Source organism: Micropterus dolomieu, linkage group LG16 (genome assembly GCF_021292245.1).
Source record: "Micropterus dolomieu isolate WLL.071019.BEF.003 ecotype Adirondacks linkage group LG16, ASM2129224v1, whole genome shotgun sequence".
Lineage (NCBI taxonomy): Eukaryota > Metazoa > Chordata > Actinopteri > Centrarchiformes > Centrarchidae > Micropterus > Micropterus dolomieu.
Window position 1 is genome coordinate 10,712,484 of NC_060165.1, and position 26,284 is coordinate 10,738,767.

Sequence of the window (26,284 nt, forward strand, 5' to 3'; positions counted from 1 at the left end):
GTCTGAGAAAGAGAGGTGAAGGGTTCTGTTTCCTCCTCCTCGACTCTCTCCTCTCTTCTAATGTCATAAACAGCAGAGACACGGGCAGAGAGGAGGAGGGGGCGAGAACTCGCCAGACTGAGCCTCTGTGAGCATGACGGGCCTGACTCACGAGAATGAGATGTTTCCAAAAATAAAGGAGGGAGGGAGATGGAGTGAGAGAGAGAGAGAGAGAATGTGCTGAACAGGCTGGAACACAAGAAAACGAGTGGATTAATTCCCTCCCCACCCACCCCACCCACCCCACCCACCTCCTCCCTATTCCAAAAGCCCTTGGATTCATCACAAAACACGCCGAATTAGTGGGAACAAATCGCCTGTATAAACACCCCTAAACACTTTCCCCAATTGCCATGAAAAAAATTTGATAAATAAATAATGATGCCATCCTCAGAAAAACATTATTAAAAGCTGGAGAGAGTAAAGGATCTGAGCTTTAAAAAAGATATCTGAATATAAATTCCAAAATTCAGCTTCTATCTCTTTAATTTTCCTTTCCTTTGCTCCTCTGGGGGCAGATGTGCTCCACTGTGAACAGATGTAAGCAGTTGGTTGTAAATAGAAACCATAATGTACATGTTTGCTGGCTTTTTATCATGACAGATTGCCCTCTGCAAATGCTGTGCTGTGCGAATATGGTAGTCTCAGCCTTCTTGCTGCGAATCATAATTCTCTGAAAGCCCCTATAAGCCAGATAGCAGCTTCTGAATATTTCAGTCTGTTAGGAAAATGTTTGCGGTGCCTGCTAGTTTTGTCAGCTATATCCTACGAGCTTGGTCTAATTTGAGTGCAATGAAAGTGGAATCAAAGTACTAGCCTGCTCATTGGTGGAGAGACGTTTTTTTAGTCAGACGCTACCACCACCAACCGCAATCATCACAACACTATTCAATTTTCATGTGACCCAAATATTTCTTTTCCTTTCTGCTGACTGTGTTAGGTACGTCATCCAGATCTCCTCATTTCAGACTTTGTGTGTGTGTGTGTGTGTGTGTGTGTGTGTATAGCGCCTGGTGGATAAGATGATTATCTCAACACACTCGCAGAGAGACACAGACAGAGAGAGACCACTTGGCTCGCGATTGGTCAGCCTGCCCAAATCTGGAGAACTGAAGAATGCCCGCATAAAAAAACACCCAAATCACACTCAATATCAAGCAGACAACAACAACAAACGATGACTCTGATAATGTGTCATCAGGCGCCCCGATTCCCCATCAGGACTTGGACAGAATGGCAGGGTATCATGGGACCCTTTAATCTAACATGAAAGACATGGGTAATCCTTGTTGGAGGATTACTTCTGACCAGTACTCCCTCTTCACATATTCCAACTTTGGTGCTTAAGTACTAACCCACCAATCTGGATCTATTCGAGGCTCCATCACTCATCCTAAGTCTTAGAAGCGATGGGGGCGTGTTTACTCTTGACTTCCATCACTGCCAAGAGGATTTAACAGTAAAGAAACAGAACCTCTGTAGGCTTACATCCTGACCTGCACCTACTCTAAGCACACCGCAGTGGCAGTTTCCACTGCTCAACCCATTCATTCACAGCATGAAAAAATTATGCAACATTTACATTCCAATGAAAAGCTAAGTCCTGCGAGGCTTGTTCTGCACAACACGATCTACACAATGCACCTACAGATATCAAAGCATAAAACATTGTGGACAGTTTCTTTTAAAGTTTCTGTGCAGCTTAGATAGCCATACTTGTAGGAATAACCATAAAACGTAAGCCCCTTGTACCTCTGCAAGTGTCCTGCGTTAGCACTGCAGCATTTCCACAACTCAACTTTTCAGGGTGGAACAGCAGAGTAGTAAAAGTGTAGCAGTATTAAAAGAAGGAGGGACCCGTACCACTTTTTTTTGGATTCAGGGAACAGTTCAACCTTTTGAAAAATACGCCAATTTACTTTCTTGCCAAGAGTTAGATGACACGATTGATACCACTGTCACATCTTTACAGTAATCCTGTAGCTGGAGCCAGCAGCCGGTTAGCATAGCTTAGATAGCATAAAGACTGAAAACTGTCGGAAACTGCTAGCCTGGCTCTGTCCAAAAGTAACAAAACAATCCTATCAGAACCTCTAATCTTAATAACTGTATTATATTCTGGACTATTATACCAAGACACAGTCCGTCACATCACGTTTAATTTATTTAGGAATTACAAATGAGATTTGAAGTGTTACTTAGTGAGTTTTAAAGGTGGTTGTAAGTTGGTTTTGTTGCCTACAGACAGGGCCAGGCTTGCTGTTTCCCTGTTTCCAGTCTTTGTGCTAAGCTAAATTAGCTAGCTGCTGGCAGTAGCTTTGTGTTTAGCGTACAGACACTAGAGCGATATCAATCTTCTATCTAATTCTCGGCAAGAAAGTGAATAAGCATATTTTTCAAAATGTTAAACTATTCCTTTGAACCAAACTGTGCAATCGCAAAAAGGTGCGTTCTTGTTCATTCTACAGCAACAAATCACTAAAACACGTAGAAATGATCAAACAACTTAATGCCATACTGCCTTACTTACTTTGTGAAATCTATCATCTAGTACCCTTAATCTACAAAGATATCATCCTCCAAATGAGCATATGAACTGCCAGCTGTAACATTTAATGTACAGGACATCTGAAGAAACTTCAAAATAGCCCAGATTAACTTTCTAGTGCATACAGGTGTGATGCCCAAGATAGAACTAAGACTTCTAAAACTTAGCTCCTAGCAAATTTCCAGAGAAATGATCCAATCACTGTGTCTCACATTACAGGAGAGAGAGTGAGAGAGAGAAAAAATACTGTTTAAATATGCAGGACGGAACCTTTGAAGCTCCATCCGCAATTTAATCAGTTAATATTTAAAGCAGGGATATTCTTTATATAAGGCATTTGCATGATGGGCTGCAGGAGTTGGGAGGGTGGTTATTGGAATGAAGACATAAAGACTGGGATATTATGTGGAGGAATCTTCATACACTTGCAAATTTTTATCAGGCATCCCGTTGATCATTGGTATTCAGAGGCCTGTACTGGCTGTAATAACTTGTCAGACAATAAATGCAGCAACCTTTTTTTTCCCCCCAGAAACGCTCCCCCCTGGGAATAGAAATCATCATTATGCTGTGTTTTATTGGACCTTCACTCCTTCTGCATCTTTACCTAACGACATCTTATTCTTCATTATCTTGGGTACATATTATCATATAGTATAATGCAGTAGGGGGTTTACACGTATTTAGATTCTGATTTTGTTTACATGAGCTGGAAAGTAGCTAATTGCATGTCTGTTTCAAATTCTGCACATGCATTTGCCCAAATTAACCTCCACCTTTTTTTGAGAGAACCAGCTTGTTTGTAAAAGGATTTGTTTACATTGTCCCACATGTTTTAGTGACAGAGACAGCCCTTTGTTATCATGTCTAAAAGCTTTGGGAAATGACAGGCATGTATTCATAAAAAAACAGATTATGAATGGACGGAAAGCAGGACAGAATTAAACTCTAACAGCAGCAGTGAAAGGACAAAAATAGTGAATTTTAGGAAACACCTACACATGCAGACAGACTGCCACACATTTGTGATCCTAGCACTATCATTCATTTGACCATTATCAATTTGCTGTGGCACATTAGCTGTGAAGCTGCAAAGCTATTTAAGAGAAAACTACTGCAGCTTTGGACTTTGATGACTGTTCACTGTGTAATGTGAAAAGAGGACTGGCTGGCTTCACAGCCTGTTCTGACACACTGATAGTGGACTGACCTGTGAGTGAGGACAAACACGAATGCATGAAAACCCGCAGCCACAAGCTCAACACACACTGTCATTGGGTCACTAAACCAGACTCCTGCATAATACATACATTTACACACATAATTTAACCGAACATACCACGGAAAACTCCACGAAATACATTGTAAGTAAATGTCATTTCACAAAACAAAATGAATGCCCTGGAGAAATTATGCAAAGCATTTTGAACCATTATATTTCCAGGTCCGTTCTCAAGTGGTCACACAATCAAACAAATATGCAGGGTAGGGTTATGCCAAGACAGAAAGCAATTCTTCCTTTTTCCTGAGTAGCTTGTCAGAAGATTGAGTCGTCCACTCCATTCCATTCAAAGCTTTTCATATTTGAGTGCTTCTCGGCACAGTCCCTTACTGCTCTTTTAATTAAGGTCTGGCGTGCATTATACAAATAGAAAATGCTTAAGAGTGCAGACAGCCCCCCCCCCCCCATGCACACACACACACACACACACACACACATACCTTAGAAAAAAGCCAATGTTTCTAAGTCAACAGATGGTATTGACTCAAATTATAGGCAGCAAATGAGGGCTAGGGTGAGATCCTTTTTTCAGAGCCCATTGGCAGTCCATTAAAGTACAGAAATTGTTTGCACAAATCCACTGAGATACAAGGAGAGTGACACGGAATTAGGGATTGATGTGTTATTCATTGGCAGCCAAAATCCAATAGAAAAGTCTTCTGATCATTAAATGAAAAGTATCTCCAGCAAAGCATTATAATTGCCCCACAAAAAGAAACCGTTTTTTTTTCTTCCATGATCTAAGTGCAAAGAACCAATCCCAGTCAGGTGGTACAGTAGACTACAGCGTCCTAATTGCTTTGATTATGAACAATATGTTTCTCGATGTTTCTCAGGAGAGACGGTACCTTGGAGGGAAACGAGTTCAATGTGAGAGCTTGTCTGCCAGAGTGAATCACTTTCAAGCCGACCACCTCTGCCTGTCATCTTTCCTCAGACGTGGAGAGAAACAGAATTACTGGGGCGCTCAAATGAACATGCGAAGGAAATGGGCCAGTGCTCACAAGTGACACTGTTTGTGATTTGCATACGCTGAATGAGGCTAAAATATACACAAGTGAGATATTAATTTCCGCTCCAGCCTCAAGTAGCATAGTTTCAGTCCCAGTTTAAATATGAAAAAAACTAATTTTTTGTTTCATCAACAACTACCACATTCATCCACCTCTCAGTCTCAAGAAAAATTGTACAGGTTTCATGGCAGCATAACAGACAAAAAGCAGGAAAAAGACATTATGTAAAACTAGACCGGAGCATTTCCTGATATAACCATTCCTTTAAATGTGAATACATGCTTTCACAACATCTGACTTGGCCCTTCTGGATCCAAACTTGTGTGATCAATGTCCACAAAAAACAAACAAACAGTAATTGCCAACCTCGTAATGGAAATGGATCAGCAGAACCTGAGGCCCAGCATGCAATTACCTAGAGTGTTTACAAATCATTTCAGCATCACATTTTGTGTTTTCAGACACCTAGGCTAAGGTCACATTATTTCATTGAATGATTTTTAGGGTGGAAAAAAATATGGAATGGAACACATGTTTGGTTAAAAAGCAAAATGCTACAGTGATGTCTGAATTATACAAAATGCACAGGTTACAAATCTCACATTTTTAAGTTCACAGTCTATTCTTACAGATGCACATACTAGCTTTCAAATATTGTCTATATACTGTAATCACAGTCTTTTACAGAGAAATACCACTCAATTTAAGAATAAATGTGCCTTCGTCTTGTGGCCTTTATTAACCTCAGTTTTAAACACAAGACAATTTCTTATGTATTTTAACAAAAACATTATTCTTTATCTTCGAATGGGCTGATGAATTGCATGGAAAGTGTGAGGAATTTTGAAAATCTTTTCTCATAATTTGGTTATATTTGTTTTTATATTGAAGCATTTGACATCTTACTAAATGGGGATTCATTTGAGAATACCTAGTAATTTGTTCACATATCCTTAGTTCTTGTTTCCATATTTCCCAATTAATTTTCAGTGTTGCTGAACATAGTGTGACCTTAAAAAGTGAGCGAATGGGACAAACCACTGTGTCATATGTGGCTACAGGGCTCAGTGCAAGGATATTCATTATTCCAGAGTGGTCTGCCATTATTCCATATGAGAGCTGCATATATTACATCTGAAATTCAGTGGTATTCCCCTTTAACACAGAATGTAAAACTGCAAGGGTGAGTGTGCCCTGGGATATATTCATGGAGATTATTCCCATTAAATGTCAAACACACTTCACATTCAATGACAAGGTTTAGCATATATTCTGTTTTGATGAGCTGTCCCAAGGACTCAAATGACAGAAAAGATTACGTTCCAGAAAAGGCACATTTAAAAGTTTTATCACTTTTTCATATAAAAAGGTTAGCATGAAAATAAATGGCACATATAAAATCTTTGTAGAAATACCAAACACCATTAATCATTTGAATACAAAATATGGACATTATAAAAATTCAGCAATGGCTTTAAAGTAGTTAGCAATCCCAAAGTAATTATTTTACACCAGTGTGGATTGTTTTGAGTGCTTTGTCTTATGAATTCAGGTGAGGAAAAAATATAAATCTTTGACCTGCAGGGGTGAAGATGTTCAAATCCATCACTTGACCAAACACCAATTCAAAACCAATTCTGAGGGGTTTTGCAGCTGTTAGTGTGGCCATACAGTATGATCTCCACCCAATGACAGGGATAAGAACAATTTTTGTAAAATGGAAACTTTTTTATTTCAAAAAGCAACAGATTACACAGTTAACTTTCAGCAATTGCAATCCTAACTGAAACTGTACTCACATTCGGGACTTCAAAATGAAAGACTCACATACTTACACACAATCTATCTATAATATACAAAAAAGAATACATAATAAATATTAAAATGGCCACAAGAGAAAAAAGTAAGTCATTGAAAACAATCAGTAGAGAGCAAATGTAGGGAAAGTAGAAACAAGACAGTGTGCCTTAAATGTATTTTTTTTTGTCTTTTACATTTTTTACAAATTGTGCAAGATTTCATACTAAGGCTCTGGTCTTGAAGTGACTGTTGTCTGATCCACACAGCACACATGCTCTGAAACGCACACATAGGCACCCACCCACACACCCACACACACACACCCACACACACACACCCACACACACACACACACACACACACTCCCTGTGCTCTGCGCACTCTGTGGGGTGTAGCAAACCATTGCAGAATAAAAATGGGCTGCTCAGTGTATGGCCTGTGATGCTCATGGGAGTGGACCAGCTTTTAAAAATGGACATGCACTTCACATTGATGTGGAAAAAAAAAACTCCCCTTGCATCTAAAAATCAACTTTTTAGGGGTGAATGAAAAAAAAAATAAATAAAAATAAGAACCCAACCAACAACCAAGAAACATGACAATATCATAACCATTAAGGCAAGAACACCTGGAGTGGCATCAGCAATACTGTAACAATATGATAGTGTTTAGGTACATGGATATGATGAAACATTTAACTACTTCTTCAGTGTCTTTTTTAAGCACAAGGTTGTTCTTAAAAGCAACATCTTTTTTTTCAAATCCAAACATCATTTCATCTTTTTTCCTCTTTTTTTGTAAAAGATGATAAGAAAATAACAATGCCAGACACTAGGGACATATGGATCGTAAAACTACAAGAAATTATTTCTAGTTTTAAGTTGCAACTTCAAAACCACACATTGTAAATCCCCACCGTTAATCCCCCGCCCCGTAAATGAAAGAGATATCACTTACATTAAAACCATTTTATCCTCTTGTTATGGTGTATTCCAACAGTCACCAAGTTTTGCTTTACTTACAGCGGTTGTGTAGTCTGTTGCAAATTAAAGCATTCATTGTTTATTTTGAGAAAAAAAAAGGGAGAAAAAAAGTTGTCCTTGCAATGCAGCTGGCAACTGTTGACCAAAAAAAGCATCTTTACATCTTCTTTTTAGTGCAACTCTTAAAATGTAAAACATTTCCAGTGACTCCTTGAGAGGTATCATTTCTTTGTTTTTTGTTCTGTTTTCTTTTTCTTTTCATATTTACGTATTTCACACCTCACAGAATAATGCATCTTCAAAATATCCAAAGCAAGAGGTTTTGTTTTTATTGTTTTGTCAAATCTTTTTTCTTTTCTTTTTTTCAACTTTTTGCTTCTCTGCAGTGGCATGGCCTTCCACAATGTCTGTTTACTAGAACATAAACACAGGAGGAGATCCAGACCTCCTGCGTATTCCCATTCCCTTCAGCCTCCATATTTGATACGTTTCATATTCAAACACCCCGGCAGAGCCTTGTGATGGGCAGTCCACCTTCTACCTCTGAAAAGAAGGGTTAGGTGAAGGAGCAGCAGGAGATAAACTGGAGGATGAAGAGAAGAGAGAGAGAAGAGAATGCGCTGTACAATGGGAACAAGCCCAGATCAAGATCAATCAGGGAAATAGAGACATAGATGAGAAAAAACCCACAGCAAAACCTTCATATAACGCAGTAGGGTTCCCTTGGTAACCTGGATTTTCTGCAGTAGAGGAGTGTGGTGCTGAAGCAGCGCCGAAGCTCCCTGTTGGAGAAGATGCAGATGAAAGGATTGACCCCAGCTTGGGCAAAGCTCATCCACACGGCTGCTGTCAGGTAGCCCCCAGGGACCACAGGGCCCCTTGCAAACACCCGCCAATAGCAGGCGACCAGATAGGGCCCCCACAGTGCCAGGAAGAAAAATGTCATGATGTAGAACATCCTACTAATCCTCTTCTCTGTTTTGAATTCATCCAATACCAATAGACGCCTGCGGCCCGCTGCGTTGCTGTTCTGCCTGATGCCCAGCAAAGTAGGCGGGGTGGGGCCTCGACCAAATCCAGCTAGCCAGTTGGCCGCTGCCTGGCCGCTGGCGCCTGGCCCATGGAAGGTCCAGTTCTGGCTGACAGCAGGCACGAACTGGACAGGCTTCATCTTTCGACGGTCATGAACGAAGAAGATGAGCTTGAGGTAAACCAGCTGTGTGGCCAGGAGGATGAGCGCCAGCAGGAGCATGAAGCCCAGTGAATCATTCGCCCTGAAGGAACGGTGCTGGAATGTGCACTGGTCCTCCTCACGGATAAAAGAGTACGTCCCTACGTCTAGCACCGGCGGGAACGCCATAGCCACTGACAACGTCCACACCATGCAGATGACAGCTAGACAGGTCCAGAAGGTCAGCCTCTTGGTGTAGAAACGGTGATGTGCGATGGCCAGGTAGCGCGTGACACTGACACAGAACAGCATAAATGCCGTGTGGAAACAGGAGAGCACACCGAGGAAGGCGATCACTTTGCAGGTCAGCGTGCCATAGGTCCAGACAGATCCATTCTTGACGGAGGTGAAGACAAAGGGAAAGCAGATGGCGGAGCGTAGGATATCAGAGGCGCACAGGTCCAGCAGGAAGTAGTAGGGCGCTCGGTGCAAGCTCTTGTCTTTGACCAGCAGGATGGAGATCAGGAGGTTTCCAACCACACCTACTCCAATGATGAAACCCAGAGAGGTCAGTTTGAGGAACGTGGCGAGAGGAGAGACATTCTGCAAGATGGTGTGGTCCCCTGCATGGCTATAGTTCGCCATAGATGGAGGAGGGATCATAAAGATAGCGGAATAGCTTCAGCCAAGTATCATGATCTAGAGGTGGCAGGGGGAGGCGTTAGATCCATTTGGCGGTGTGCTTTGAAGAGGTTTCCAGGCATATAGGCAACCTCTCCTCTAAGGCATCCTTTGTTCCTTTGTCTCATCACACCTAAAAAAAAAATCCCTGAAAAATATTATCCACCCATAAGCATTCAGTCTCATACAACAACTGCATTGTTTTCAACTGCACTTGCACAATCTAGAATGTGATAAGCAATAATTTCCCTCTGCCTGCTATTTATTTATTTATTTGTTTTACATTTTAACATTTAGAGTGGCACAGTGCAGAACTCTGCCCCAGCAGGAATACTTTGTCTAGAGACAGACAGACAGTGATGGAGCTTGATTAGACTAAAGCATTAATCTGATACAATATTAGAATTTTTTCATGTGGCTTCGGAATTTCCTGAACAAAAGCACCATGGTGGCAAAAACACTCCAGCCTTCATTAAGAAACGATGCATTTTTACGCGTGCCTCTCAGAAAAGAAAGAAGGGTTAGACAAAAGCGTCTCGATTTGGATTCTTTTGGACATGTTTTTAGCGCACTGTGAAACATTAAGAGAAATGCAGTCCAAAATAAGCTCTTCTTGAGCCCACCCCGCACCCTGCAGAACAGAGGACGCCTCTCTACAACGGCAGATGCCTCGAATAAACTCGCCCTGCCTTTATGCATTGTGGAAAATCGCCGTAGTGCATACATAAGCATTCGTGTTTTTGTCTGATTAAAGGTTAACTGGATTACGGGTTTTACGTTAATACGCAGTGTTCTCATTAGGGCGTTTATTGACCCAGACTCCATTTTCCAGATCATCCTTAATATTAGTAATTACGAAGATTGAAGAGAATAACTTGTACTATGTAATACTGACATTAAAGCTAAAATACTTGCTATTGCGCGGGTGTGATTATCAATCGGGATGGACTGAAAATGACTAGAAGTAACAATAACAAGCCTGCTGCTATTGATATTATATGATGTTCTACTTGATCGCTATTTTCATTGTCTGGAAAATTACACATAGCCTGTGGTAACATCTGATTTCATTTGTATCGGCGTTTGTGTCTACTTACGCGTTTAAATGCGTCCTCCGATTGTCAGTCAAGTGTTCTACGCGCGTTTCATAGAAAAAACACAGCAGGTTAAAAGCATCGTCCTTGCATCCCAATCGACTGGATAAAGCATAACAGTATAGCGGATTCGTACGTCCATTAGACTAGAATTATTTCCAGCTCCCCGCTATGAATTGCCTAGAATCGCAGCCACCACACAAGACAAGGCCAAAAATAAATAAATAAATTACCCCCCTCCAAAAAAAAAGAGAGACAGATGGAGAGACAGCCGATCACAAGATCAATCAAAATCCTACCTGTTGATAATCGTATTTCGTTTCCCTCCTGGAGGTTATTTACATTGCACACGTCGGGTTTTTGCTGTTTTAAAAAAGCCTGATTTGTTGCCTGCCCCCTTTTTTCCTCCACGGTGAATATCCTACAGTAAGCGGAGCCCAGCGCGCATGCGCCCTGCATCCCTATTTGTGATCCAAGACGCGTCTTGTCTCTTGTTGCAGCAGCAGCAGCAGCTCCCTCTCTCTCACAGTAACATCTGCTCAAAGGGGCCGATGCTTGCAGGTAACGCGTTACAGCAGTAGCCTATACTCGCTATTTCCCCTGGTAACGTGTAGTGTAACGGTTTACTACTTCAGGTCAGTTTTACACCCAGTGTCTAGTTAAAACTTCTTTATCATTCTCCTGACTGTGAAGATTTAGACCTACTTCTTTAAAGTGACATGTTTGAATATTTTTCTTCATAGAAAACAAGCATAAATGATACAAAAGCTGAATGTGGTTCAGTCTATGCTGATCATATCTCTTTTATTATGTGTTTTATCTCCTTGTTTGGGCCTTTTGCTTCATAATAGTTTTTTTGTCAGATGTATTCAGCTATAGCATTTGTGTAGCTCTCTCAGTGCACTCATACATGTTTCACTCTACAGAAATGTCAAGGTGAAGGGTTAAATTAGGCTGCCAGTTCACCTCAAGGTAGAATGAATTGATCTGTACTGTAGATGCATAATTGACAAGCACTCTGCGCCCTGTTATTCATTCTGCCCGGGCAGCATGACAAATTCATAGTATCCTATTTCTTATCCATGTATGCAGAGCCATAATGTCATGAGCAGTGTAAACAATGTAAGTAAACAATGATTTTGCACAAGTGCACACACACACAAACTGAAACACGTTTTCATATGTACCTGGGCTATAAAACATTAATTGATTGTATGTAGGAAATGTGTCACTACTGTGATACAACATTCACGTAGGCCTATAGGGCACAGTGTAAACTGTGCAGATTTTGCAGTCAGCTTACCACATACCACAGACATAGTGACCTCGAGATTCAATAATTAATTTTACTTCAAAGGAACCTTTACTGCCCTGCAGACACGGTTAAATTAAAAACAAGACCTTAATGATTTTGTGCATGTCCCAATATTCTCTAATGAACAGTTACTCATTTTGGCACAGACCATGTAAACATTTTGATGTATCATCATGCCAGGGTTAAAAATGCTTTTAACCATCAGTTATACAAGGTAATGAAGGTGATCTTTTTTATATACAAATGAGTTTCAATTAAAAAAAAGCTTATTATGGTTGATCTAGTGGTAGAAAGTAAATAAGTACATTTACTCATGCTGTACAATTTTGAGGTACTCATGCTCTACTTGCCACCTTGCTTACTTCTACTCCACCACATCTCAGAGGGCACCTCATGTTTCAGATGTCTATGCATCCTTAGCCGTTCTTACAAGGAGACATTCCTCTCTAAACTTCTCACATGGTTTCATTTAAATAACTATTTGAGGACCAAACAGGTAAAAGTATCCAATATTTCATGCTAAAACCTAAGAAGAAAAAGTCCAAAAATGTATACACATAGCATAACTTTGTTCTTTTCTTCTTTCCAACCCCATTAATCATCTCACTACTTCACAGATTGATCTTGTGAAACTTTCAGGGGCCCGACCTCTGGGTTGGGAACCAGTGGGATAATGTACCCAACTGTAGGCTGCTGTAAATAAAGTAGTGACTTTGACATATATCAGTCAAAGGAGGGATTTTCAGAGCCAGCTTACTTTTGATACTTCTGTACTTTTAAAAGTAGGTGAATGCAGGACATATAATGGAGTATTTTATTGCTTCGTTTGCTTAAGTATACTTAACACTGATTTGCTCAAGGTTTGAAATGTCAAGCAGAGAAAATGTCAGACAGTTCAGACGAAATGTTGCAGAAGTTACAGAGCAAAAATAATGTCAATTTAGCTAAAAGTTTAAGTGTGGCTATCCTCACCTCACTTTTAGATCATCCACCGCCAACCAATAGCCTATAATTGGACAGTCGACATTCCAAACACATCACATAAGAGAGCTCCTATTAAAAGATGTGACTGCCTTAAGCCACTACAGATGGCTTGAAGTTTTAAACATTTACAGGCTGCAATCAGAACCTTCACAAAACACATTTAAATCTTGTCAGAAGGGGATCTGATCCACATCTGGACATGAAAGCACACTTTCCACACTTTGTAAATGAAAGAAAATTGGGGGAATGTGATCATCTAGCATATCATTCAAATAACACGCAAACCATGAGTTATGAAGAGCATCAGATCAATCGGTTTATTATTCTCAACGCTTTTGGTACACATTTTGACAGCAGAAATTGCAACAACAGCTCCACTATTTTCATACAGGCCAACCACATGTTGATATTGTGCTTGACCATGATGTGTTGCGCATTGCAGACATAAACATGTCAGGAAATCACAGTGATCACTCCAAGCATGGCAGAATATGCACAACATGCAATGCAAGCGTCCACAGGAGAATATACAGTAACTGCAGCAGTCTTTTCATATAGAATGCAACCGTGTTTGGTCCTTCATCTCAGCCATGCAACAAATAAACAGTTCCTCGTTTTGGACTTCCTAGATGTCTGTCTCCTTCTCCAACAGTCCACGTGGTTCCTGTTGCGCTTAACGTATTCATTCCAATAAGGCACGTTTCTTATTAGTCGCTTCCACACAAACATAATGCCAGAAAGTCCATATGATATGATATAATAGAAGAGGTATTAATGCGTTGGAGGATAACATGGCAGGACAGGCGCACGATCAAGAGAGTCTCGCTCACATCTGTCCGTTCCGCCTGCGTGCGTACCAGCCGAGGAAGGCGCAGAAACCCACCACGGTCAATGTGGTGCCCAGGAGCAGGGCTAAAGCGTCGCCCGCATCGTAAGCCTCGGCCGGGGGGATCAGAGAGAGAATGATCAGCCACACGATCGCCACAAGTTCAAGTTTGGGAGCCATGTTGAGTTTCCGCTGTTGCTGTTGACTTTCGGGAAACTGGAGCGCCTGCGTCAGAGTCAGATGACAGCAGCAGCGACTGGAACTTCCTGGTGCGCTCAGCCAATTGCAGACCTGCTTTATTCTAAACTGCGCCTTTTGGGTGTTTTTTTTTCTTCTCTTAAAGAACATTCTCTTTTTATTTCCCCAGGCTTTTGTCCCGTACAGAAGTGATTGCACAATTCTGCTATTGTTTGAATTCTTTTTCAAATGAAATTCAAACTGGTTTTGGGATTCAAACTAATTATTCCACAGTTAGTGGATTTGTGACTTCACTCCTCTTATTAGTGACTATTAGGCTGACAAGCCATGAGTACTTCATGTCTCTGCCCCTCAGGCCCTGCTATAAACAAACCATGAGACTATTTTACATCAGCCGGGCTCATCAACAGTTCTTGTCTGGTGCTTGATATTCCATCTGAAGAAAACAAGTGTTGACATGCATAGGCTATTACTGTATGTTGCATGCGACACTTGTTGGTCAAGGTCAGATCAGAAAATATTTTCCACATTAAACCGCCTCAAGGTTTGTGAACTTTCCTGGTCAATTTTAATATTTCAAAAAAAACCTCTCCAATTCCACCCTGGCTGCTCTGTGCCTCAGTACGCTCCTGATCTCCTGAAACATGTTGAAATTGTTTCAAATCAGCCATGCTGCAAGGACTAAACACAGCACATCTCAGCTCATGCCACAAATTGTTTGGCTTGCAGAGCTGTGGGAGGGGTTGCAGGTACTATATCTCTCTGTGTGCTCTCCTGGGGCACTTTGCCTGTAATTTAATTAGAGCGCACAAGCCAAAGTAAAATATTGACCTTGTAAGGCTGCCATACCTCTGTACCTGCATGCTCCGAGCGAGGAGATGAATAGGCTGCTCACTCGCTCTTCTGCTCTGGCTGTCTGTTTGGCAATTTGTCTCACACACATTTTTGTGAGGCCTGTCTGATCTCTATGACTGCATTTGGCGGACCACATGACCACCCCAAGCCCCTCAAAGAGCTTCTTATTTTGAAGATAAATCATAAAACAGCTGAATCTGCTACTGTCTTGCATATTATATTATTAGTAGTAATATATTCATTCCCTAAACTAAGGCATATTTTAGCTCTTAATAACAACAGAAAACCCAACTTAAGAGATGTTTTTACTGTGTGAAGCCATCAGAAATGTCCTCTATATTCATAATGTGGTAACTACACTTGCAGATATAGCCTACAAAAAGCAGCAGCAGCAGCAGCAGCACTTACCCTGGATCTCAGTGCAGTGTTGGTAATTGATCAGTGGGAGGATGAGAGAATATCCAGAAATGAGAGTGTTTGTCTAACAGGCCAGGACAGTGACATTAATCTTCCCTAGTTATGTGTTCTGCATCGTAATGTGCTGCTCAGCACCGTCCCTAAATTTGTACACTGACTGAAAACGACTCATTCGGTACAATATGTAGACTTATGTGCATTTTCAAGGCTTAATCACTTTAAAGTCAAAGTGGATTTTTTCGAAAGAGTCTAAAACCTTTTTTTTTTTGGACAAATTTGTGGAAACAGCCAGGGTAGCAAGGAGACGAGCTGTCAATGTCCGTAGTGTAATGACTGCAGCAATTCATAGTTCTTTTCACACTATTTCAACAAGCACCTGGTGTGGTTACGTTAGCAAGTAAAGACATCAAGCCTCTTACAACGTTTGAGACAATCCATCGTGCTGTTAAGTGGAAGCTAGCAGGCTAGGCTGACTAGCTTACACTAGGAAAGTTTAGCTAGTTAGCCTAATTTGCTACTATTTTCAACACCTGCTGAGTCATTGTCCAGCTCATGCACATATGTAGTATATAAATATATATAATATATATAAATAAAATAATTACAATTGTGACCAAATATGTACACATGTCAAAACAAACACCAATGATATACATTCGGATTTCTTAGCAAAATTAATTTAAAATTTATTTATTTATTTAATTTATTTAAACAGTTAAACTTCAGGTGTGTGTGTGTGTGTGTGTGTGTGTGTGTGTGTGTGTGTGTGTGTGTGTGTGTGTGTGTGTGTGTGTGATTCACTTTAAGAGACATTTCTTCCCTTCAGTCCAGTTAAAGTGCCACTAGCTTCCAGGAATCTGTGGCATACCTGGCAATGAAGGCGCTCTATAAAAATGTCCATCTCAACTTGTGTTTTAATTCAATATAGGGATGTGTTTGAGTGTGTGTTGGCATAAAGCATGTGTGGATTTCTAAAAAGAAAGCTTCCAGTCCTTTCTGTAATTTCTGTGTATTTGAATTTCCCTTTTATAAATTTTAAATACTTCCATGTTCCGTCAGTTGTTTTTTGTATCTTATTTGATGCTGGCCAAGGACACTACGCTGAGGTTGTCTGTCTCAAATGTTTTAGAGGTACAATGAACTGAAAAGGGCAGTTTTCAGAGTCCTTGGTTTTGCATCATCCATTCTCAATTACTTTCCCCAACTGTGAGGACAGATTTCCACCTTTACCAAACAGCACAAAACATATCTCCCTGAAGATTAATTATGTTCTGAAATTGGTTTCTCAGGAAACACTGAAAAGCTGACCCTTTAAAGCAATTGCTGCTTTTGTAGTGGTTCAGTGCACCATCCATAATGAGTTGTACTGTGAGGGACATGACAAATGGATTTTCCTGTGTCTTTTGTGGCAGTGTTCTAGATGTTGAAATACTTAAGAGAGCCTGAATCAACACCAGAAAAAGAAAGAAAGGGCAGCTTGGTTCTGCGTAATAGTGTTGGGCCACACTGACTCACACACTGTTAGGGATGTGGGATGAGTTTCACAAACATACAGAGCAAACCTGCAAAAAGATGAATGACGCAGAGTAATTATCTATTCATACTGGAAGCTGAGAGGGAGTCTGAGGGTGGATGCTTGACAGTCACGCATCTGAGTGTTACTCTGACAGTTGTATAATGCTTTAAAGGGTAATCGATTCATCCTTGCATTGTTGCTTTGTTTTTGCAAAGACTCAAAAATTTGCTTCAGATAAATTGTCACAGTGATATTTAGTCATCATTTATGTCTATGTAACATTATCATCACATGGTACGCAGTTATACCCTTCCTTCCTTGCAGTGCAGATTCAGTCATTGTCAGAAAATCATACCCAGATTTAACCCCTGATGTTGTAAGAAGGATTGTGTAAATATAATCCCCTTCTTTTTTGTGGCTAGTGTTAGGTATCAGTTACCCAGAAAATGTTTTGAAAATAGTCGTCAGTAATATTTCTGTAGATCTCTAGTTAATGGGCTAAACAAGCAAGAAGATAGTTCTGAAAAGAAGACAGAACATTTCACACAAAACACATCAAACACGTTAGCTAACAATAGCCTATTTAAACAACCAGCTAACACGGAGCAACAATGGCTGTCTTGATAAAAATATCTAGTTCTTCAGCAGCTAAATGCTCCTCTGTGTTGACCAGCTAGTTGCTAACTTTGTCTGTGTGCTATTTAGTGCTGGGCAAATAGCATCCAGTAGAGTTTTTCTGCTAAAAACAGCTGCAGGTGTGAGTTAATTAAACAGTAAAGTTGCGTAAATATGCTAACATGCTCCATAAAGCTGAGGGGAACTGCAGAATCGGGTGATATTTCTCTGTGGGTTTGTCAATTCATATTTTTCAGTCACATGACATGCGCGGTGACCGGAGGGCAGAACAACAGACTAAGATAGTGGCTCACACCGAACTCCCTCGTAGAGACACTGCAAAAGCCATTAAATTTTATTTGGATCACCTCTCAACTCAAGAAAAAGATAGACACGGACACAAACTGCAAGTGTTGGTACTTTCGATCCATATCCAGCCCCCGCTGCCGTATTCCCGCAGTGACAAATGTTTACGTTTACCTTGAGGGGAATCCCTTACCTAACACAGCTCAGGCTTGCCTCCTCATCAATTAGTGCATCCGAAATAACCATCCAGCATTTTGGCAACGCAAAAGTAACAAACTCAAAGTAACAGTGTATCAATTGCTTCCTGGTTAGCAGGCAGCGGAAAACAACGTCTTTTTTGCCCTCCAAGGGAGCGTTTTCAGAATGTGACGTCATGTGAAAACTAAGAATACAAGCAACTATTTTTACATTATAAATGGATCTTTTTCGTTGTTGATAAAAAATATTGATTAGCGCAGCGTCAAATATCTACACATTCTTAAATGTTCACTGTCTTGTTGTTCAGCATTTCAACACATGGTTCATTTAATGCGGCATATTAGTGAAATGCAATCAAATAAAACTCAAAGCATCATCATTTTGCTGCAGAGCTTCAAGGGAGTTAGTTAATGGTTAGTCATAATAGTGGGTGTATCTCCTGGTGATTTCCCCCTGGAGTTCCTTACAGAAATGAGTAGAAGCAGCACTAGTCCTAGCAGTGTGTAGCAGAGGGCAGGAGTTCAACATATTTGCCTTAAGCTCAGAAGAAAGATATGACAAATGCATTTCAAAAATAAAATATCCAAAAACAAGGACTACTACCATATCAGTTTGATTTATTACACAGCAACACTAATGCTAGGAAACTCTACAAAATGGCTCGGTCCTTTACATTTTTCATTCATCAGGTGATGAATCTTCAGTAATGTATTTTATTTGTAATTTGTTTTCTAAAATGGATTTATAGTGTTTTGGAGAAGCATTCAAATGGTTTAATTTCAATAGCATCTGTTTTACTGGTGAGCTTCTCTGAAACAAAATAGATTGACGCGTTTGGAATAGATGAGAAACAGAACAATACTGATTTACTCAAGGTGATCAAGTTTTCTTCAGCTGCACACTAATGTGTAGCCTGTATCAAACACAAATGCATGGGAAATTGATAGCTCATCAAATTTCCTGTCATTGTGTAAATGTCACCTCTGTAGCTCCCAATGATGCATGCAGTCATGTGGTTGGTTCATCATCAGCAGTGTTCATTTACATGTTTGCATATATTTGTCACACACACATACACACATAAGAGAAAAAAAGTCACAGGTGTCACAGGTTAAAATTCTAAGTCAGTTTTTATGAGAATTAAAAGATTTTTTTAAATAGCTGGACAGCGGGCTGTTTCCCCCTGTTTCCAGACTTTATGCAAAGCTAAGCTAATTGCTAAGCTAAACGCACAGACCCAGTATCTCACAAAAGTGAGTACACCCCTCACATTTTTGTAAATATTTGATTATATATATATATATATATATATATATATATATATATATATATATATATATATATATATATATATATATATATATTCATCTGACAACACTGAAGAAATGACACTTTGCTACCATGTAAAGTAGTGAGTGTACAGCTAAAATAACACAGCCATCAATGTCTAAACCTGTCTAAACCAGCTGTTTTGTTACTCTTAGTTTTATTACAAAATAAAATCATAAACATCATGATATGGTATTTATACAAAGGGTCTCAAAAAGTGTAGCCTACCATAGTTCAGTCAGGAGAACTTTCTTCTAAGACTGATATTGCGGGATTGTGGTTATATTTGGCGGTATGGCTCTGTTCTGGGATCTCCTGCCCATCCACGATCACTCACATATATGATTTATATATACGTGTCATTTACACAATGACACGGTGTAAAACGGGCCTGGAGCTGAAGACCATACTGTCTATCAGGCTGCAGCCTCTGCTGCTCTGTGTCACCTCTTGCACACGAACACACACGTGTGGGCTCACACGCACAAACAGTGGCAAGCGCAGAAATAGGTTGTGGACACGTTGAAGTGAAGGTAACTCTAAGCTACTTGAGTTGACGACAACTACCTTTGTTACTGTAGTATGTGCAATAAAACCTCAAGAGTAAAAGACAACTTTGTCGTTACGTCTGTGAAACGAGCATAAGATGTAGAAGGGGTTATTTGATCTGCTCTGTCCATGTCTCACATCTTCTATGTTATTAAAAGCACACAGAGCCAACGCTAGCTTTGCAATGCTAGATGTACAACAAGCAAAATGAAAGCTGTAGTCTAACTGTTAAGCTTAGATTGCCATGTAGCTTCAATTTGCACATTGTTATCTGCAGTGAATCACACAGAGACAGAGGGGAGGAGAACAGGCGCTACAGTAGCTGCCTAAACTGTGTCTGTGTGGCTCTATTCACGTACAGTGACATGACACCCAGTGCGTGACAATACGGCGGCACATGTTAGCATGTTTGATTCTATTCGGCCAAATTAATTCCCCGATATGCTTCCGATAATGAGAAATCGGCCAATACTTATCAGATCGATAATTATTGTGCATTCCTATCAGTTATGGCCTGAAAGGTGAAGCTGGGGTGGTGGTGGCTTATGAGCTTTTTGCATAGGAAGAAGCGAGAGCAGGCTGGTAGGCTACGGCAGCTTAAATAGGCACCTTGTATGGAATTTGCCAATGAATGCTAAGACAGGAATCAGCTGAACTGTCAGCTGACTTGCTGATATGATGGAATGAGCTGAGCTTGACTTTGTAGCCTGCGTGAACTAACACAATGCTTGATGTTTCTAATTGCTTGTTATTTGTAATACAGTATGAATCGCCCTGTTGCATCTATTGTTTTTCCAACGCCCACTTCAATATGACAAAAACCTCAACGGCTGCATTCCCAAAGGACAAAGTATGACAGCTAGTAACTCGGGAAAAAAGCAACATGGGGCCCTGAATGTGATAAATTTATTGTTTATCAGAGTAGTGTGAAACGTGAATGAAGAACTCTGAGTTAACAATTTGAATCAAGCATAGAAGCTGTATTAGGTGTTGCTCTGGTTGTGTCTGTGTTTTTCTTGTGATTGGTTTGTAAAACAAACAGCCTGCGGAGTTGCTGATACAGTGTATTGTGAGCTGTAGCTCCACTGGTAAACAAACCAACCTCTTCATCTGTCACAGTCTCCCCTGTCCGGCCTGCTGCTGCTCCTCTCAGGAAGCCACTCTTAGCTGCCGGAGTGCCTCTGGGCCAGGCAGAGCGGACAGGCCAGGTGTCCACAGGGCTTTTGTCATATGTAAGTGGGCATGGTTTCATCTAATTTGCGTTGGAAAAACGATGTTGGGAATCATATCCCTAGCTCTAACTGTGTTAATGTTATGCTCTCCCCACCGCTCACTCCTAACTGACCTTACATTATTTTCATTTGTTTGCTACCACACGTAACCAAGCAGAAAATACAATGTTCACACTTAAGCCACTAGATGGCACTGAGTCTTTTTGAGGTAACCCCAAATTTAGAAGTGCTCCAGAGGAAATAATGCAAGAAATTGCAGTAAGTGACGAGAAAAGTAGGAAGTGAACAGTGTTTCCTTTTGGCAAATATGCGAATCCTGCTATGGCGAAGGCATGACCCACTATACTGCATGGCGAAGGTGATGTTTGTCACGTAGCCTTGCTGAAAGAACAGGACATTTTTGATGTGCTCTTGTCCCCTGCAAATTAGCTTGAAATTGTTAAGCTGTAATAATTTCTTCTAAATGTCATCATTTGTTTATAGTAACCACTCACTCATGAATAAATGTGTTTGCATGCTTATCAGCATGTCTGATTAATTTGACTGAACATTAGCAAGGTCTGATGAATAATGGCAGTCCTCCCGTTGATCCTTGAAAGGATCTGCTATTTCAAACACTGTTTGGTTTTATTCAAGGCATGGCAATAAATTACAGCAAAGGTAGCACTGTGACTGGATTGCCAGCTGCCTTTACATCTCTTTCATCCACCAAAGTGTCTGACGCTTCTCAGTGGCAACTGGATTTTGTTAGGTTAACAATCTTGAGCTAATTATAAACTTAACATTAATGTTTCATCTCACTCCTCGCAAATAGGTTGCTACCTATACTGTGAACAAATAGACCACGGTAAATTAGAGGAAATTATTGTCACTAAACAATTTCAAGAGTACCGTCATTGTCAAGCTAAGCCAATACGAGACAGAGGAAGGCAGCTCATGCCTTTGCCATAGTAAGATTTGCAAATTTTCTTCCTTTTGATCGACTCACCTGTTGTCTTGTGGGGCCTATGCTGTTTTCAAAATGGGTAAATATGCTAGTTACCTATTTACAAAAAGATCGAAAGATACACTTATATGATCGTATAGAAGTACAAAATGTAATGTTGATGATGATGGTAATTTAGTTGGTCCGATGTTTACAGATTCTATCCACATGTGCTGTTACGTCTTGGGCTGTATGGCTGCTTGGGATGTGTGTTCTCTCTGTCCAGGGGGCGTGATAGCTGGCTCGGTACCTGGCTCTCCTCCACACCTGCAGCAGATCAACTCATCACCGCTCTGCTCTTAAGCTCCAACCTCCTGGAGGGCCGGAGCCAGATTGTTTTTCGACATCCGTGGTAACAGTTGTCGGCCTACTCAGACGATTCTCGTTCTACTTGAGCCTTCGCCCTAAAGTTTGTTCCTACGAGTTTTTTTTGTCTCTTCACTTTGTTTCCAGACCTCCGCTGCCTCGTGCCCCCTCGCCTCACCAGCCACACTCCTGGATCCACAAGCTCTCTAGCTTCCCAGCCTGGCCTTCCCAACCCTTGCCTAGTTATTGTTTTTGTTCTCAAGAATAAACCTTTTTTCCGCACCTTCACCGGGTCTGTGTTTGCACCTGAGTTCAACCACCACCCAACCCTAACATAACAATCTGGCCACAAGATGGACTCAGCAGATGCAGACTCGCTACGCCGAGCCCTGTACTCTCAGGGTGAGCTTGTGGGGAGTCATGAGCGCACCATACAGGAGACGCTGTTGGTGCTCCGTCGCCTGGACAGCCGTGTGGCTCAGCTCGGCGATCGGATGAGCCAGGTTTCTTCCCACCTAGCTGCCACCATGGCTGCCACCGCCGCGGCATCTGCCCGAGCGGAATCAACCTCCACCTGCTCCCCTTCAGCTCCTTCCACTACACTCGCACGTGAGCCCTTCTTCCCCCTACCCGAACGCTATTCTGGCGACCAGAACTCGTGTGGGCATTTCCTCCTCCAGTTCCTCCCTACTGTTTCAGTAGCAACCCACCACTTACACCTCAGATAGGTTCAGGGTAGCTTTGTTAATTGGGCTAATGTCTGGGAGGGCAGCTCAGTGGGCCACAGCCTTGTGACAGAGGGAGTCACCCATTTGTTGCAATTACGACAGCTTCACCAGTGAGTTAAGGAAGATCTTTGACCACCCCGTTCAGGGGAGGGAGGCAGGCAGTAGACTTTTTTCATTGTGTCAGGGCACCAGCTCAGTGGCGGAGTTCGCTGTTGAGTTCCGCATCCTGGCTGCGGAGAGTGGTTGGGATGAAGTAGTGTTACTGTCACACTCTGCCTGTCTGCCATGCCGTGTTTTGCACTTTTGTGTTTAGTTAGCGTTATTTTGGTCTGTTGGGTTTTGGGGGTTTGTCTTGTCTGTCGTCTAGTGTTTGGTAACCCTTGTCATGTCTGTTACCCCAGTGATCCCTCTGCATGTCTGTCTCTGTTTTCCCCTGCTCTCTCTCTTCCTGTCTGTGCCTTGTTAGCCTCATGTCTTTCACCTGTGTTGCTCCCGCCCTGCTCGTTAGTCCGTGTGTATATATACCTGGTGTTTCTGTCTTGTCCTTGTTGGGTCATTATTTATTGTCACCCAGTGTTGCAGTTTGTTCTCGTGTCTTCAGCCTTACTCTCCATGTCTCCCTGTTACCCTGCTCATTTTTGGATTCTGGTTTTCACCCTTTTGGATTTCTGTTGGACAGCCTTTGTTTTTGGACTCAGTCAATCAGCCACTCTGTTTGTAAGTGTGCTCGCCTTTTGTTGTATTAAAACCCTTCTGAACTGTTCCTGCTGGCTTTCGTGTCCTGCATTTGGGTCCTCCAACCTGCTTCACACAAATCCTTGACAGTTACAGGCAGTTTTTGTTCAGGGGCTTTCCAATGAGGTTAAGGATGAGCTAGCCGCCAGAGATGAGACCTCTAGTTTGGACTCTCTAGGTTTCCCTCGCCATCAGGCTAGATAACCGCCTTAGAGAACGCAACAGGGAGAGAACTGGTAGTCGGATCTCGGCCTCTTCCCGGCCTCAGCGTAGAGGTGTCCACGCGTCCCATTCGTCCAGACATCCACCTCAGCTCACCTGGGCTCCCAGTCAGTCCCCTGACTGTGGTGAGGAGCCTATGCAGGTAGATAGGGCCTGCTTATCATCTTCTGAACGCCAGCGGCGTAGACTTGCTGTGTCTACTGTGGTCAGGGAGGTCATCACGTTGCAACCTGTCCCCAGTTAAACTAACAGGCTCGCCATTAAGGAGGGGAGTTCTGGTGAGCCATTCTGTGTCTAAGACCCCTGTCCCTAGGGATCGTATGTTGTTAGAGGCCTCCATCATTGGCGTCCAGGATGTCATTCCACTGCAGGCCCTGGTGGATTCTGATGCTGATGACAACTTCATCGACTACGCTGGTTGACAAGTGCGGATTTCCTGTGGAGCGTCTATCTGAGAGCAAGGAGGTGAACGTGTTGGATGGACGTCTGCTGGCCCATATAACTCACGTCACGGCTCCCCTTAACCTGTTACTGTCGGGAAACCACTGCGAGGTAATCAAATTTTTTGTCATTCCCTCAACTCATGCAGCCTTAGTGTTAGGTCAGACGTGGTTCAAACTACACAACCCTCACATAGACTGGTCCACCAATTCCATAGCCAACTGGAGTGTTTTTTGGGCCTTTGGTCTGCTCTTGCCCCTGGTTTTAGTACGGCTGCCCCTGGACCCGAACATCCTGATCTCACCTCGGTCCCTCCTGTGTAGGCAGGTTTTTAGCAAGCAGAGAGGCTTGTCCCTGCCACCTCATAGGCCCTATGATTGTCCCATAGAGCTCCTGCCCGGAGCTGAGCGGGAGGCTATGGAGAAATACATCACTGATTCCCTAGCTGCCGGTCTCATTCGCCCCTCCTCCTCTCCTGTGGGTGCTGGATTTTTCTTTGTTGGCAACAAGGATGCGACTCTATGTCCCTGCATAGACTATAGGGGTTTGAATAATATCACAGTTAAGAATAAGTACTCTCTGCCACTTATAGACCCTGCATTTGAACCCTTTTGCCATGCCACTGTTTTCTCTAAACTGGACCTCCGCAACGCCTACCATCTGGTCCGCATCCGCGAGGGGGATGAATGGAAGACAGCATTCAATACTCCCCTGGGGCATTTCGAGTACCTTGTCATGCCTTTCGGACTCACCAACGCCCCAGCCGTTTTTCAGTCGCCAGTTAATGACATTCTTAGAGACATGCTCCACCGGTTTACTTTTGTTTATCTGGATGACGTATTGATTTTTTTCCCGTAGCATGGAGGAGCATGTGCAGCATGTCAGACTGGTGCTTAGGCGTCTGTTGGAGAATAAGCTATTTGTTAAGGCGGAGAAATGTGAGTTCCACGTTCCTTCCGTGAGCTATCTGGGTTTCATCATCGAGGAGGGACAACTGAGGGCTGATCCCAAGAAGATCTGTGCGGTCACGGAGTGGCCCACCCCCGTCTCACGGAAGCAGCTCCAGCGTTTTTTGGGTTTTGCCAACTTTTATCGCCGTTTCATTCGGGATTACAGTAAAGTTGCTGCCCCACTCACACAACTTACCTCGCCTGCTGTTCCCTTTCTCTGGTCCGAGGGGGCGGGTCTGGCTTTTGACAAGCTCAAACAGTTGTTTTCCTCTGCTCCTATCCTGTCTCACCCTAATGTGTCGTTGCAGTTTATTGGGGAGGTGGACGCCTCGGACTCCGGGGTCGGAGCTGTGCTGTCCCAATGCTCACTTAAGGACAACAAGATCCATCCATGCGCCGCCTTTTCCAGACGTCTCTCCACGGCAGAGAGGAACTATGACGTAGGAAACCGTGAGTTGTTGGCTGTGGTATTGGCTCTGGAGGAGTGGAGGCACTGGCTGGAGGGAGTGGAGCAGCCTTTTTTGATTTGGACTGATCATAAGAATCTGGCTTATCTGCGCTCTGCCAAGCGGTTAAACTCACGCCAGGCCGGGTGGTCGTTATTTTTGGCTCGGTTTTGTTTTTCTCTGTCTTATCGCCCAGGTTCACGCAACACCAAGCCTGATGCCCTCTCGCGGCAGTTTGACCTGGTGAGGTCCCCTCCTGGTCCGGAGACCATCTTACCTCCTTCCTGTGTGGTAGCGGCTGCTTCCTGGGACATCGAGCTCGCCCATCCTGATCCAGGTACAGGCCCGCCCAATCGGCTGTTCGTTCCAGACTCCGTCAGGTCCCAGGTGCTTCAGTGGGGAAACTCCTGAGTTCTCCTGCCACCCTGGTTTCAACCGGACCCTTTGCTTCCTTCGACAACGGTTCTGGTGGCCCTCCATGTGTCCGGATGCTCGTGCCTTCGTCTCTGCCTGCTCTGTC

General features: G+C 42.4%; 2 protein-coding genes across 2 annotated transcripts; both read right to left on the reverse strand.

Annotated features, from left to right (window-relative positions):
* Nucleotides 1-8,365: 8,365 nt before the first annotated feature.
* Nucleotides 8,366-9,499, reverse strand: gpr85 (G protein-coupled receptor 85). The gene has a single exon (XM_046072124.1). The coding sequence runs from the start codon at nucleotides 9,497-9,499 to the stop codon at nucleotides 8,366-8,368; it is 1,134 nt and encodes a 377-aa protein (XP_045928080.1).
* Nucleotides 9,500-13,201: 3,702 nt separating this feature from the next.
* On the reverse strand, nucleotides 13,202-13,980 carry LOC123984894 (small integral membrane protein 30-like). The gene has a single exon (XM_046072126.1). The coding sequence runs from the start codon at nucleotides 13,914-13,916 to the stop codon at nucleotides 13,737-13,739; it is 180 nt and encodes a 59-aa protein (XP_045928082.1). The 5' UTR covers nucleotides 13,917-13,980; the 3' UTR covers nucleotides 13,202-13,736.
* Nucleotides 13,981-26,284: the final 12,304 nt, after the last annotated feature.

What these genes read in the sequence shown, in the direction of transcription:
- gpr85 (XM_046072124.1), bottom strand. Translation starts at nt 9,499, where the DNA reads ATGATCCCTCCTCCATCTATGGCGAACTATAGCCATGCAGGGGACCAC.
- LOC123984894 (XM_046072126.1), bottom strand. Translation starts at nt 13,916, where the DNA reads ATGGCTCCCAAACTTGAACTTGTGGCGATCGTGTGGCTGATCATTCTC.